The sequence below is a fragment of the Syngnathus scovelli genome, chromosome 17, assembly GCF_024217435.2.
Source record: "Syngnathus scovelli strain Florida chromosome 17, RoL_Ssco_1.2, whole genome shotgun sequence".
Classification (NCBI taxonomy): domain Eukaryota; kingdom Metazoa; phylum Chordata; class Actinopteri; order Syngnathiformes; family Syngnathidae; genus Syngnathus; species Syngnathus scovelli.
In genome coordinates, this window is record NC_090863.1 from 13000278 (window position 1) to 13016003 (window position 15726).

The following is a 15726-nucleotide window of genomic DNA, read 5'->3' on the forward strand; positions in this document are numbered from 1 at the left end:
AACTTGAGACTCGACTTGGACTTGGAAGTTAAAGACTCGGGACTTGACTTGAGACACGATGACTTGAATGACTTCAGTGTTATTTAGTTTATGTTTTCAGTTTGAATATCAAATAAATAATACATTTAAAAAAATAATATCGATAACACGGTAGGAGCGCAGGCTGAGAATGGCGTTGTCATGATTGGATCACTACTCTGTCAATCAATCAGTCGTGCCCTCTCTACCTACCGAACGTGTTTATTGGAGAATCACGCCCCTTTATATCAGACATGCGCAGAACATGTCAGCGGGAGCGGTACCGCGAGTCCTCACCTTCGGCTATCGCAATTACTTTTATGACGGCAAAAGACGGACAGCACAGTGCGAGATATGCGGAAATGACACGACTGAACCGGAAGTGAGCTTTATAAACCGGAAGTGGCGTTGGTCAGTTGTACTTAACTTCGACGTTGGATACATTTTCTTTTAATTTGTAAAAACGGTTATAGAACGTGTGTACAAGCTTTCCGTTGACACAAGTGGAAGCGTGGAAAAACAAAACCAAGTGTTATTATCAAAATAGACTTTATTCTAGACCTTGAGATCTGACTGCTATTCCAACAGTCAGACTGCAACCATGTGAGTGAGATAATACAACGCAAGTGAGGGCAAAGACATCACCAAAAACAAAAGAGAGAGAGAGGAAAAAAAAGATTTGCAAACCGTTATTTACATTTTCTGTGATACATCAACAGTTTTCCAGATTTTTCTCTTTTTGTTCATTTTTGAGTACATAGCTACAAATCAATCTGAATTACAAAAGTTTGGAGGAATACAAAACCTTCAAGGGCTCTCAAACATAGCAAAGATAGAAGAATCATTGTTATTATATATAGATTTTTTTTTTAATCGGTAGGAACAAAAAGAAAAAAGCTACCACTTGAATGCAGTGTAAAAAGCTTCTCTAAAACAAACATTAAAAAATACCATTCCACTGTCATGGACCTCAGTTTGAAATTGTGTAATTGTAGTACAGCTCAGTCACCATCGACACCACTGAAGCAAACTTCAAAAGAGTACAAAACGTTTCAAACAAATAACATTCTGACCAACCTCCTGTGTTTTTCTAGATTTCTTTTGAGCTGATGTTATGGCTGTGAGATGACAACTGGAATGCAGACATTGGCTTAGACATTTAAACGGACTCGGACGAAATGTGACGAAAACCCTTTGAATCTCTAGAACACTGCACTATTTTTTTGGGAACTTTTTTCAATTTTTCCTTTTTTTTTTAAAGATGTGTTTGACTTGAATAAACACACCTCCCTGTTTCTCCATTTTACTCTAAAGTGCAGGAAAAGAAAACCCTTTCGAAGGGCAGCTAGTTCATCTTTCCAATGACTGTCAAATGGTATTTATCACAAAAAAAGCAAAAGCAAAAGCAAAAGCAAACAAAAAAAAAAAAAAAACAATCTTCATGGTCACGGCCCCTGGTCATGCCCAAGAACATCACATATTGTATTTCAAACATGAAAATGAACTTGACTCCACTCCATGCTCTCAAGTGGCACACAATCGTGTGCAGTTTAACCAACAAGCACTGGCATCTGAACATGACAAAAAAAATTACAAATAAAATAAACCCGCAGTCCATCCGTGCGTAGGCTCAAATCTCCAGAGCGTTTGCTCGAAACGAGGGAGCCCGACACGAACGATTCGGGCAAAAGTTGGAAAGGAGTTCAAAACTCGTGGCGGCGCACAAATAAGATGGTATTAGTCTGATTATCATTTAGCATTACTTTGCCTTGAATTGAGGATGCAAAAACAATGACAATTAGAACTGATGCAAAGTTAAAGCTTCACACCCCTTTTGCTCTCTCTCTCTCGCTTTGCTTTGCTCACAGATAGATCCCAGTTGCTGCAAACGGCCCTGCCAAGCTCCTTGGCTATGACAAAAAGAGGTCAGATCCCGGCCTGAGGTGTATGTTGCGAGGCCAACGTAAAGTATAGACAATCTCTCTAAGCCTTGAAGATTTTTGTTCCTTTCATTTTTTTAAAACAGCTCGACGTTTAACCGGATGGATTATGAAAAAAAAAATAAAAAATCTGGGCAAGACGCAAACAAAGGACATTTGGATTGTTTGGATGACTTGTTTTATCATTTGTTTACAAAAAAAAGCAACAAGTGGATAAAAATGATGGATGACCTAAGCGATACATCTGCTTGTTTGTAGAGTGCCAAGAAGCGATGCCCTGTTGAACAGTGGACATCCATTTTGAACACTAAAAACTCTCCATCCTCTTGCCCATTTCTCTCTCCCGGTATGATATAAAACTTACAGTAAACTCCAATTTAAAAATAATGTCCACAGGACACCAAATGCTGACATATGCAATATGCACACACCAACAGAGAACAACAACCAAAAAAAAAAAAAAAAAAATCTTTAGAATTCTGGTACAAAGGGTTAGAAGGAGGGAAAAACAAAGAATTCTGGTGTTTTGATTTGCACGTATTGGGTCTGAACTGGGTTGAACAGAAAGAAACGCCTTCCTCTTGACAGTCTCTCACACATGCTGAAAAGCAGATGTGGTGAAAATGTGGTCCTTGAATGAGTGTTTGAAGGCAGGAAAGGGAGGGGGGGGGGCGGGGAGGGGGCAGCGTTCTGTTTGGCGGTAATGGCAGGCCATGGCATCTGGCGGGGACTACAGCAGTGTGGCGGACAGGCAGGGACAGGTCAGTCATTTTGGCTATGTACACATTCGTAGTCGGTCCATGGTTCCCCCGCACGAGTGTCATTTCCTCAGGTCTAATACACAAACCTGCAGGTGGCAAAAGGACGTCAGCAGTGAACCCAACTGACAGTTTACAGGCCGGAAGCCACAAGGGCCACAGTTCCTCAAATGAATAAAACTGAATTCAAATTGTTGAATTCTTCTCTTCTTTAAATAATTCCAATGCATTGTTGTCCGCTTTAAATAACCCAATGAAATAATGTTATGAATGAAATGTGATTCATTAAGTTTGATTCATTATAACGTTCTTTTTTTAGTAAGAGGATGAATGGCAAACTTTCTACTTCATGTCGTGAGCCGAAATTTGAGGTACGCGAGTGAGCAAGGTTCCTATATGCAGCTGCTTGAGCGAAGCGGGAAAAAAAACGAAATTGCCGAAAACTTGCATCCATTCTTTTACTGGGCCAATGACTCAAAGACAATTACGAAATGTTTTTTCGTTTTTAACGGTGTCATCATCGTTGGGCTTCCCCTTTGGCCAACAGACTCTGAATTTCAGCTGGGAATGTGGCGCTCTAATCTAAGCTGCATTAAGTCAGTGCCAATGAAGTAAGCAACAGAGATCAATCAGGCAGAGAGGTACTTACAGATCCATCAGATGCGCTGGCTCCTACTTTATCGCCGGTGGCATTCCAGCACACCTCAAAGATCCCTCCTGTCCCTCTGTAGCTGTGGACTAAAGCACCGGTCTGAAGACGCGCAAACTCAAGTTAGACACAGCTCTGTGTGTGCGCGCGTGTGTGTGCGCGCGCGCGTCAGAATGAGACATACCTGAGTGTTCCAGATGTGGACGCACTTGTCGAAGGAGCCGCTGGCTAGGTGTCTGCCGTCAGGACTGAAAGCCACGCTGTACACGGGCTCCTGGTGGCGGGTCAGTGTGTGGATACACACCCCGCGCTCCACGTCCCACAGACGTACCGTGGAGTCGAATGATGCACTGCGAGGGAGGGAGGGAGGGAGCAGGGCAGAGTTGCAGTACGTTAGATTGAACTTTAAACAAGCAGCACCATACAACTGGAACAGTACAGCGTGATGGTCCCACCCCCCCTCCCTCCCCCATGTTGACGTGTATGCAAGCGCAAACGCACATTGAGAGGACCATTTTGATCAACTATATCACATTATCTGATCTCACCTGCGCCTTTTGACAAATTTTGTACTGTGCTGTACTGTACAATTTGCTTTGCCATTGTTCCGCTCAGTCATGTCGCTCGGTGTGTGGTGACCCTCAACATCCAGGACTCACCTGGCCAGCATCAGATTGGCATTAGGGTTGTTGGTCCCAGGGCCTGTTGGACTCCACTTGATGGTGTAAATTTCTTTACTGTGGGCTTGAAGGTCATGTACACACATGTCCTGTTTCATGCTCCATATCTACAAAAAGACCAGGAAGTTAGTTCCGAGAACACATTCCCGCGTGGCGGTGGAGTTAGTGACCACACGACAGATGTATGAACTGACCTTGAGAGTCATGTCATCGGAACAGGAAGCCAGCAAACTGCCAGTGGGATCCCACTTGATTGCATTCACCTCATTCTACACAAAAGGTTAGCGGTGGGAGGGCGGTAGTTGATATACGAGTTTGTAGGACTACGAGGACAAACTAACTTTGCTCCAATGACTCGAGTTTGACTTACTGTGTGTCCCTGGAAGGTTTTGACGGGTCGGTCCTGACTCAGTTTACAGACATGAATGCACATGTCCGTACTACAGGAGGCAAATGTGGTATTATTCTGCCAGTCAACGTCCAGAGCAGGCGCTGCGGAGAGGAACAGATTAATGCAAATGATTGTCCATCCATCCATCCATCCATCCATCCATCCATCCATCCATCCATCCATCCATCCATCCATCCATCCATCCATCCATCCATCTTTTCCGGGGTCGGGTCGCGGGGTCAGCAGCTTTAGGAGGGACTCCCAGACTTCCCTCTCCCCAGCCACTTCATCCAGCTCATCCCGGGGGATCCCAAGGCGTTCCCAGGCCAACTGAGAGACATAGTCTCTCCAGCGCCGGTGGGACATGCCCGGAACACCTCCCCAGGGAGGCGTGCAGGAGGCATCCTGATGAGATGCCCGAGCCACCTCATCTGGCTCCTTTCAACGTGGAGGAGCAGCGGCTCTACTCCGACTCTCTCCCGGATGACCGAGCTTCTCACCCTATCTCTAAAGGAGAGCCCGGACACCCTGCGGAGAAAACTCATTTCGGCCGCTTGTATCCGGGATCTCGTTCTTTCGGTCACGACCCATAGCTCGTGACCATAGGTCAGGGTAGGAGCGTAAATCGACCGGTAAATCGAGAGCTTTGCCTTTTGGCTCAGCTCTCTCTTCACGACGACGAACCGGTACAGAGTCCGCATTACTGCCGACGCTGCACCGATCCGCCCGTCGATCTCGCGCTCCATCCTGCCCTCACTCGTGAACAAGACCCCAAGATACTTGAACTCCTCCACTTGGGGCAGAATCTCATCCCCAGTCTGAGTCCATATGTTTTTCTTCATGAGGGGCTTTTTGCGCCATGCTTGGGGCAGAATCTCATCCTCGATCCGGAGAGGGCATTCCACCCTTTTCCAACCGATGATCGTGGACTTGGAATTGGAGGTGCTGATCCTCATCCCGCCTGCTTCACACTCGGCTGCGAACTGCTCCGGTGAGAGCTGGAGATCACGGCCTGAAGAAGCCAACAGCACCACATCGTCTGCAAAAAGCAGAGACGCGATGCTGAGGTCCCCAAACCGGACCCCCTCAACGCCTCGGCTGCGCCTAGAAATTCTGCCCATAAATTTTTTTGAACAGAATCGGTGACATAGGGCAGCCTTGGCGGAGTCCGACCCTCACTGGTAACGAATCCGACTTACTGCCGGAAATGCGGACCAAACTCGGTGATAAAGGGACCGAACCGCCCTTATCAGTTGGCTCGTACTCCCGAAACACCCTCCACAGAACCTCCCGAGGGACACGGTCGAAGGCCTTCTCCAAGTTCACAAAACACATGTGGACTGGTTGGGCGAACTCCCATGCGCCCTCAAGGATCCTGCCGAGGGTGTAGAGCTGGTCCACTGTTCCACAGCCAGGACGAAAGCCATCCCCACTGTATAAACAGTTTTGACGGTGCACTGCTTCCCCCTCCTGAGACGCCGGATGGTGGAGCAGAATTTCCTCGAAGCCGTCCGGAAGTCATTCTCCATGGCCTCGCCAAATTCCTCCCGCGCCCGGGTTTTTGCCTCAGCAACCGCCGAAGCCGCGTTCCGCTTGGCTATCCGGTACCTGTCAGCTGCCTTCGGAGTCCCGCAGGCCAAAACGGCCCGATAGGACTCCTTCTTCAGCTTGACGGCATTCCTTAGCGCCGGTGTCCACCAGCGGGTTCGGAGATTGCCGCCACGACAGGCACCAACGACCTTACGGCCACAGCACCGGTCGGCCGCCTCAACAATGGAGGCGCGGAACATGGTCCACTCGGACTCAATGTCCCCCGCCTCCCCCGGGACGTGGGAAGAGCTCTGCCGGAGGTGGGAGTTGAAGCTCTTCCTGACAGGGGATTCTGCCAGACGTTCCCGGCAGACCCTCACAGAGCGTTTGGGTTTGCCAGGTCGGACCGGCATCTTCCCCCACCATCGGAGCCAACCCACCACCAGGTGGTGATCAGTAGACAGCTCCGCCCCTCTCTTCGCCCGAGTGTCCAAAACATTTGCAGCAAATGATTGTAGGACACGTGAACGGAGGAAATAGTTTCAAACTATTTTGTCGGTCTCACAAAAATCTGACATTCTCTCTGGGGTGTATCAATGTTCTATTGTATGCATCAACAATGAACTTGGTTTCAAACTCACCTGAGTGAAAAGGAAACTGCTGCTTCGCCTCTCCTGTGTGAGCGTCCCATATAATGGTAGTCTGGGTAAAAGACAGTGTTTTGAATGTCTAGCAACAATGAACAAGAAAAACTGGCATATCTTGCTTTTGGCAAATATTCAGGCTGCAGTCATCAACTATAACATATAATAAACTATATACCATTAAGTTTTTAAAAACAGTTTTGAGTCTCATCCATGAATTTACGGGCTGTGTTGTCAAAAATATGTTATTCCACTGGTGAACACTAGATGGCAATGTTGAATAGCCAGCTAATGGTCACATTAGTTTATAACAGTGCACAGCTAACTTGAAACGGGTAAATAACGGAAAATACATTACAGAAAATATCTGCACACATTTGTCTGCCGCCAGTGTATGTTAGAGCCCAAACCACCAATAATGACTTACCTTGTCCACCCCAGCACTAAGTATGAAGTTTCCTTTCTTATTCCACTTCAGTGCAAATATGGGACCTTTGTGCTGACCCAAAGTACTGGCCAGGTTACCTGTAAGGAAAAAAACAACAACGCATTTGTTTGAGGTATGCAGGAATATTAAACTACAAAATAAAAATAGTGCGAGTTTACCGTCTTTTGTCCATATTCTGGCAAAGCCATCATAGGAGCCTGTTGCTAGGAGCGTACCCTCACTCTGAAATCAGACAAATATTTTTCATCCATCCATCCATCCATCCATCCATCCATCCATCCATCCATCCATCCATCCATCCATCCATCCATCCATCCATCCATCCATCCATCCATCTTCTTCCGCTTATCCGGGGTCGGGTTGCGGAGGAAACTCATTTGTATCCTGGATCTCGTTCTTTCGGTCACGACCCATAGCTCGTGACCATAGGTCAGGGTAGGAGCGTAAATCGACCGGTAAATTGAGAGCTTTGCCTTTTTTCATCGTAAAAAAACAAACACCAAAAAAAGAGATAAACTACCACCACAGAAAGTGATCACAGGCTCGTGCACGCAATTTAACGCGACCAAGCATACGGGGGTGAGGGGAACTCCTACTCACATTCCAGTCTAGTGAGGTGACATCTTTGTTGCTGGGTACGTCCTGGCCCCCTTCCCGTATGCAGTGCCTCAAAACCAGCTGGGTGGACCCACCTGAGCTGTTCTCACTCAAGTTCCAGATTCGAGCCGTGGAATCGCCAGACCTGTCGAAGATTTATACAATTTACGAGTAGATCAATTCAATTTCAAAATGTTATGAACAGGACGCAAATTTAACAGACTACATTTTGAAGACTTGTGTGTGTGTGTGTGTGTGTGTGTGTGTGTGTGTGGTTCTGCAACAGACAGAAATACAGCACATAAGTCAACGCTCAACTTCTGACGTCCGACAACACTCGTAGACGGCACACATTACATAACTAACTGCTCGTAACGGTTCCGCTATACTAAATAACCATAAATGAAATATTCTCGGCAAAACACCAAACATAAGTCATCGATCGAGGCAACAAAATACATTTGCTGGCGACCGTTAGTCAATGCAAAAAACATGGTCTTATATTCGGGCCAATACGGTATTTCACAAGCTATTACATCTGTGGGTGATTAGAAGAGGAAATTGGGGTAGTGCTGATGGAACATTGCGCGTTTGCCTGCACCTCACATAACATTGTCGATTAAAAGAAGTTTCACAATACAGCGTTGCTTTGCCTTAGAAGTTCAATTCATTCCATGTCCAGGCTAGTAACACTTCGGAACGTAGTTGAATGTTATTCCACAGTCTAATAATTTCACTCGTCAATAGTTTTCCAAATGGGCAGACCAATGGTATTATAGTCAGAGATAACCAAACAGACCATTTGTAAAAGTGAAGTATCGAGAGGCACTGACCCAGATGCCAGCAAGTCGTTGACTGGATTCCAGGCACAGATAAAAACCTCCGATTCATGACCTCTGAGGACCATGGCTTTACTCTGGGGTATTTCTACGTCCCGATCCACCTCCATCATCTCTGAGTGGTGATCTACAACAAGGAGCAGATCAGAGCAAAACACAAGTGGAAGAAGAACAATAAATAAGGTTTTCCCCCAAACTTTTCAGAGAATTTTTTTTCTTGTTACACAATCTGGAATTTGAAAAATCGCAGAAATAGCCCAACTGGGGTCCAACCCCTCCAACAAGAGAATACAAAGCAGTTTAATACCGTCATTTTCGGACTATAAGTCGCGTTTTTTTTCATAGTTTGGGTGGGGGGCGGGGGACTTATACAGAGGAGCGACTTATATGTGAATTTTTTCACAAATTTTCAAAATTTAAAAAGATTACTGTCATTTGAATTTCAAGTGACGTCAGCGCGCGGCGATTGTTTACATAAAATTCGATCACGGGATGGCGAAGATGACGAAGGGCCCCACGTACTGCCGGGATCATTACCGGCTTTGTTTGTAAGTGACACGGAAAACGAAGACTTTGAAGGATTTAATGATTTGGAGTGACACAGAAGGTTTGAAAAACTATTATGGCTTTTACGCACGGCCGGCCCTACTCTACGGAGCTCTCTTTCACCTCCGTGGATGGAAGTCGGGGGCCGGCGCTCGGCCGGGTGGCTGTCCGGGGACGGCGGATGGGGCTCGGACGTGGCTTTTACGCACGCCCGGTCCTATTCTATGGAGTTGTCTTCCACCTCCGTGGCTGGAAGTGCCATCTCCGGGTATGGAAGTCCACGCTGCTACACGCCTGGAAGTCAACGCCGGTGCTTGGGGCCGTGTGACGGTGAACTATTTATGTTATAGTTATTTGATATATTTTATTCCGTGTAGCAACTTGTATATGTTTTTATCGTTACAGTTCAGTAGTTTCTGTCTGTCTGTGGCATTGCATTAAGAGCGTCTTTGTGCTTTAGGATGGATGGCTTTACTGCTCCCACTTGCTTTTTGTTAACATAAAGGACGATCGATGGATTTGATTTAATGAATTGGAGTGACACAGATGGTGTTATAAACATGTTATTTATGTAATAGTTATTTGAATAACTCTGAATGTTACGTTTGGCCCATTCGCAGCTCTTCGTTTGTGTTTGTCACGTTAGCATACCTATCGTTTAGCCTGTTGTTGCTCGTTCATGTCTGTTCTTGGTGTTAGACTTATACTCCGGAGCGACTTATATATATATGTTTTTTTTCCACGTTATTGTGCATTTTATGGCTAATGCGACCTATAGTCCGGAGCGACTTTTAGTCCGAAAAATACAGTAGTTTGTTTCCAACCATGATCTTGCTTGCTTACTGGCTAAGGCATGGGATCCATTTTCCTCCCCATTGGCTGCACCCTCTCCGTTCTTGGTGCTACATTGGGGCCCAGTGCTGCTGCCACTGCCTGCTGCCGCCTGCTGTTGCTGCTGGGCCAACTTGTCCCTGTAGGCCTGCTGCCTAGTTTGGACTACATCGGGCATCACTGCATCGATCAGTGACAGTGACTCAATGGGGCGCCCGTCAAATAAGGTCCCATCCTGCACGTACAACCAAACAAAAGGAAGGACATTAGAGAAATGTGTTGTTGAAGATGTTTTGACAACAGATCAACGCCGGAGTGGCAAAATGAAGCCGCGTGTCGATGTACAGACGATGACTGACTTCATTGATGCTGACTTCAGCCTCCACGTACTGCAGGCCCTTCTGGATGATGGAGATAAGGGCAGCAGGGGGCACCAGGGCTCCATTGATGTTGGACTGGCTGATGTGGCTCTCTATGCCAAAGGTGAATGCTGAGTGTGAGAAGCCTGGAGAAGAACACAACATTAAGAGAAGGAAATGGTTCAAGGGTAAAAACAACGGTGGAACAGAACAAAACAAAAGGTCGAATGACTTCAATTCACATCACATCTGGGTTTACCTGACTCTTGCAGGTATCTGTAGACCAGGAAATTAACCTCATCACTGCTTATGCTCATTTTTAGTCCTGGTCATTAAACCATTTGGTCAGCACATTATAGGAGCCTGGGGAAGTCAAAACAAAAAAGAAATTGGCAAAACATGACGTAGGGTCAACGCACCATAAAAACACAGAGGATGGCATTTCACATAATAAACAAGTACTACTGAATGGAATTACGCCGAAATTTGAGACGGGGGGGTACCGCACAAGTGATCTTTCATTTGATGAAGAAATTAAGCTTTTTCTCCGAAAGCTTTTTCGGGCAGGAAAACGCTTTCCATTCGTTAACCTACAACTGGAGATAATTACAGTCAAACCTGGGTTTTCGACCACAATCCATTCCAGAAGGCCGTTCGAGAAGTGAATCGGTCGAATTCCGAATCTATTACAAATCATGGAAAAAAATGTAATCCATTCCAAGACAAAAAAAACGCCTTTTTTAAGCATTTTTTCATTTGCGCATTTTCGTCCGATGGCGCAACTGCAGCGCACCGCCGAACATGCAACCGTAGCGCGCCGCCGACCGCGCAACTGCACCGCGCTGGTCGCATTATTGTGACAGAGCCGTCGCTGAAATTTAAAAAAGATTTTTCAAGTCCTGATGTACTTTCCAAAATTAAAGTGGACCTCAGTGCGCAGGGAGCTTCATTTGGTCCGATCGCGCAACCGCAGGGCGCTGGGCTCTCACTGTCGCATTGCTTTAAGAGCGTCTTTTGTGTTTTAGGATGGATAGCTTTACTGCTCCCGCTTGCTTTCTTTGATTAGGGGTTAATCCAATGGTCAAAGTAACGAAAATACAATAACTACGGAGTCAGTCGGCATCCGGGCCGCGCGGTCGGGTTTTCTCGGGTCCTACCGGCTCACCTCGCGAGGTTCGACCTGCGAATTCTGTTCGACAACTGAAGCAAAAAAATCTCGAATTTTTCGTTCGAATTGCAATTTGTTTGCGAACCGGGATGTTCGAAAACCGAGGTTTGACTGTAGTAGTTAATCTGAGGCAGCCATTACAGGGTATTTCGAAATAAGTCTGGAAAAGATGTCATAATAACAGATCTCAGTGCTTGTCTTCTGGAATTCAGTTTCTTGCAGAACTAGCACGGTTTAAATGCCAGTGTGGAAATAAACACGGAGTCTGGACAAGGGAATCTTATTTCCATCTGCTAGCTGGCTAAAAGCCTTTCTGAGAAGTTTCTAAGACAAAAACGGAAATGCATATTATCACCTAAATAAATAAATGCAAGTGAACCATGAATATATAGGAAAGACTTGACAAGGAAATGGTACATGGTGAGGAAGCAGCAGAGAAAAATAATTTGTCACACATTCCAAACGATGCAAGTGATATTCTCAGATTTTTATCAGTCTGGCACCCAGCATAATTATCCTCGTAAAAATGAAAAGATGAAACAACTTATTTCTAAAAACGACAGCAGCTTTGTAAATGTTGCATCCATTGAACGTGAACTGCTCAGATTTCTTGCTAGGGTTAGGGTCAGAATAGCCTGCAGCGGAGATGTGAACTGCCTCCCAACCTCTATGGCAAAAAAAATGAGGACTCTGTAATTACTGGCGTGTCCCGAGCTCCGTGACATGGTTAAAAATAAAGTGCTCATCCTTAAGAACACCTCAAAGGGCAAGTCGTGGAGCCGTAACCCTGGACAAGCCTGCCATTCCATTACAATTCTCTATTTGTAGCTGATGTTGGTGTCCTCCCTCGTCCTTGTAATTATAAGCAAACCAGAGCCTTTTTTGTGCAAAATGCTGAAAAATACATACTGCCAAACTGCGGCCAACTCTGCATCCAAAGCGGATGTTAGGTCGCTTTGCAGCACCAAATATAGGCAGGATGGCTTCGTGTCATCATTCCATCCAGTTGTTTTGCTTGACATAATTGCACATGATTAGATGGACAATTAAGTCTGTAGGTCAGTTTTACAGAAGCATTTTCCATGGATACGGCAACACTTTGTTATCGAATCGATTAGGGATGCACTGCTACTGACGCTGACTCGTTTACGACTGTACGGTACTCAAACTCATGCAAATGGACAGATGCTACACAAAGAGTCAAGTCAGTTGCATGGAAATACTTTCAAAGAAATATAAGTGACAACAATTTTTGCTGACTGGAAGTTAGTCATGCTCTGCCTGTGCCCCAAGCGTCGACGCTAGCCACTAGCCAAAACGCTGGCAACAGGCGCCGTATTATGCAATGTCTGAATAAGTGCATTTTTTTACCATTCCTAATTAGCAATTGAAAATGGGCCCAGGGCGACGACGTGTTGATGATGTTGGGGGCAACAGTTTGGTGTGTCAATATAAACTGGCCTGACTACAGTTGGGAAGACAAGTCAGCTGCCAGGTCTGTCATTGCCTTTTTTTAAAAATATATATATTTTACGCTTAATTTCTCTCGAAACTTCCTTATCTCCTGCTGGCCATCTGTCTTTGTGGCGCACATGAGCAATAGTGGTAACCTGGGTCATCCATGATGTAAAAAAAAAAAAATCACGATTACATTTAGATTAATTGCCTGGCTCCTCGTGATATTCCCGATGAGTCAATATATAACAAATTTAGATTTTCCATATTTTAAACCTCAAAACAGGAATTTGGCTCTATTTTCCATCACGGCATTTTCTGTCGTGACTATGATCAGGCAGGATCCAAATGTAACCATCGTCAACCAGAGTAGCGGCAACAAACAACTGCAAGAACATGACAGCTGCTGCCAACCTCCCTCTCTTAACTGTTGTCATGTTTCCACTGGAAACAATGGTGACAGTGGCAGATTTCATGTGACTGACTAGATGTGGATGGATAGATGTGCCTCCTACACTAATGGCTTAATAGTTGATGTCGTTCATATCATTTATGAACGCCATCGTCATACTAGTTGAATACGAGGCGCTCTCACGGACAGATGGGAAAAACGAATGAAAAATGTCTCACTCACCCATGTGATCAGGATGTCTTTATGCATGCATCATTGCTTTGTTGTCCTCAAAAAGAACGGTCGCTCAGCCCCTAAAAGACACAAAACAAACAAGATTTGTCATAGAAGCATCGATGTTACATCACTGAACAATATTGCAGCTCATTATGAAGTCACTCGCCTAAACTGCTTCCATGTCACCCATGTTAGCCTACATTTAAAGTCTACTTCAAGTGAGAAATGTGCAGGCTGAGTCAAATCCTAGCCACACATGCCACACTGATGACAATCAACTTGTATCAAATAAACACTTCAGTAAAGTTGCGCCAGCGTGGTTGAAAAGTAAACACGGAGGCGTGACACCGGACAAAGAGAAAATGGGTCAACAACCCCAAGCCGTGGATAATTCCACTGCATAATGTGAACATATATTATCAATCACTGCATAATGTGAACATATATTATCAATCCGCTTTATTTGCCGTTTGGAAGTCTACACTTGAACGATTTTGCATTCTTTCGCAGGACATAAAAATGAGCCAAATTCATAGCATACCCAAAGTTCAATCTGATCTCATCAAGCATTCCAATATTGTGTCATGCACCATTTTGGCCTTTTACTCCCAGATTCCAATTTAACAACGGTCAACTGCGTCACCCTGGATTTGCTGCTTTACCGGGGACTCGCAGCGTATTGCTTTGTCCCTGGGTTATATTTGTTAGTTTCCCTCTACGACGAAGTCGCGTGTGCGCAAAAGCGTGTCAACATGCTTATCTGTCGGGAGGCTAAATTAGCAGGATAGCGTGGCGTGCTAGCCATTTGCGGAAATACGTCGCCCATCCCCCAACGGAGCGGAGCGGAGCGGCGCGGCGCTGAATGGGCTCGACTTAATAATAATACAGCGTTGACCTACACCGATGCACTTGGTCAACTCACGGAGACTTATTTGATGGCTTAATTGAATAAGAACGCATTTAGGTTAGCAGTAAGCAATGTCATCACTTAACTATCAAGCGTACATTATGGAAGCCCCTGCCTGCATTGTAGGCGAACGCATGACAAAAGGCAACGGCGCATCACCTCATTTGAATATGTTACAAAGCGCAATTGAAGCATATTTAATGCCATTTCATTACAATTGTTTCTCCATTTTCTGGAGATCATTTATTTACACACAGTACAGCGACGCCCCAGCCGGCAATGCTATTCCAAAGGCGCTCGCCACACAAGGCGCTTTCAATTGGAATTAATCTTATGGTGATACAACAGTGAGTGTTGCTGATACTTCGTAGAGGTCTCTATCGCAACACCACAAATAGATTACAATTAGCTTCTTTTCAAGGGGGTTGATAGGAGTACTGAACGAGGACACAGCTAGTTAGCTCCAAGCTAACCTAGCTCCTCCGTGCTAAAGCTGCTAACAAGCTTGCTAAATGCTAGCGTGCTAGGTGTCGCTATAATCTGGTACCTACTTGATTTAAAAACCTTTTCAAATACGACGATATCTCCCGACAGTTCTCGTGTACAACTTGGAGCGTGTCATGTGTGTTTATCGATGATCGTTTTTTGTTGTTATTGTTGCAAATGTTAATATCAATCGTTAGGTTGAAATATTAAAGCTAAAGGCAGGCGGTAAGAAGCCTGCAACGCTTTCAGACGTTCGACATAGTGGCTTGACCCAGCAAGCGAAAATGAGGTGCCTGGAACTACTGTTATTATCAAAGCGCCGCGCTCATTTCATACGTACACTCCCAGCATGTTTATGCTTAGTTAGCTCAAATAATGATCGAAGACACCTCAATCGCTAACACGCATTTAGTCTTTCGAGCATAAGCAAGCAGTAGTCGCAGTAGCAAAAATCGCGACAACGGTGACTAACCTATTTTCCGAAAAGCAGCGAACGAACACCCGCTGATATTTCCCCTCTTGTTTTGCTGATAAGCTCCGGTTACGTTGGACGGCTTCGTGGTCAAACCGAGTCGCATATCCTTGCCGAGCGATGAGCGGAAAATGTCAAATAGCGAGGCCTTGGAAGTTTGTCCTGCAGCCTAGTACCAGTCATAACAACAGAGTGAGCGCCCATCCCCCACTACGCAGCTCATTTGTGCATGTGTGGTCACCACTAGCGAGGATGGATTAATGACACCCCACCCCCTCTCCTCACCCCCTCTCCTCACCCTCTCTCCTTTCCTCAGCCATTCAGACTGGGAAAGTCAACAACAAGTTTACATCATCGTCGCAATCTCTGTTCTACACACA

The 15726-nt window shown here is 45.4% G+C and overlaps 1 protein-coding gene across 4 annotated transcripts; it reads right to left on the reverse strand.

Annotated features, from left to right (window-relative positions):
* Positions 1-550: 550 nt before the first annotated feature.
* LOC125984600 (F-box-like/WD repeat-containing protein TBL1XR1) lies at positions 551-15564 on the reverse strand. Of its 4 annotated transcripts, none has more exons than XM_049746605.1 (16): positions 15347-15564; positions 13488-13558; positions 10490-10593; positions 10231-10376; positions 9884-10106; positions 8489-8621; positions 7659-7800; positions 7217-7280; positions 7038-7135; positions 6608-6668; positions 4416-4537; positions 4240-4314; positions 4025-4152; positions 3550-3715; positions 3366-3467; positions 551-2805 (listed from the first exon to the last, which is right to left on the reverse strand). In XM_049746605.1, exons 3-16 carry the CDS (start codon positions 10545-10547, stop codon positions 2779-2781), a joined length of 1545 nt encoding a protein of 514 aa, XP_049602562.1. In that variant the 5' UTR covers positions 10548-10593; positions 13488-13558; positions 15347-15564; the 3' UTR covers positions 551-2778. The 4 variants fall into 4 exon arrangements, with proteins under 4 accessions (XP_049602562.1, XP_049602561.1, XP_049602563.1 ...); XM_049746604.2 differs by lacking the exon at positions 15347-15564 and adding an exon at positions 14940-15149; XM_049746606.2 differs by lacking the exon at positions 15347-15564 and adding an exon at positions 14023-14552.
* Positions 15565-15726: the final 162 nt, after the last annotated feature.

Excerpts from the sequence above, each read along its gene's own strand:
- LOC125984600 (XM_049746605.1), bottom strand. The coding sequence starts at position 10,547 with ATGAGCATAAGCAGTGATGAGGTTAATTTCCTGGTCTACAGATACCTG. Across the intron at positions 7,801-8,488 it reads AACGACTTGCTGGCATCTGG|GTCTGGCGATTCCACGGCTC; the intron begins GTCAGTGCCTCT and ends AATCTTCGACAG. Across the intron at positions 4,538-6,607 it reads GCAGTTTCCTTTTCACTCAG|CGCCTGCTCTGGACGTTGAC; the intron begins GTGAGTTTGAAA and ends TCCTCTCCGCAG.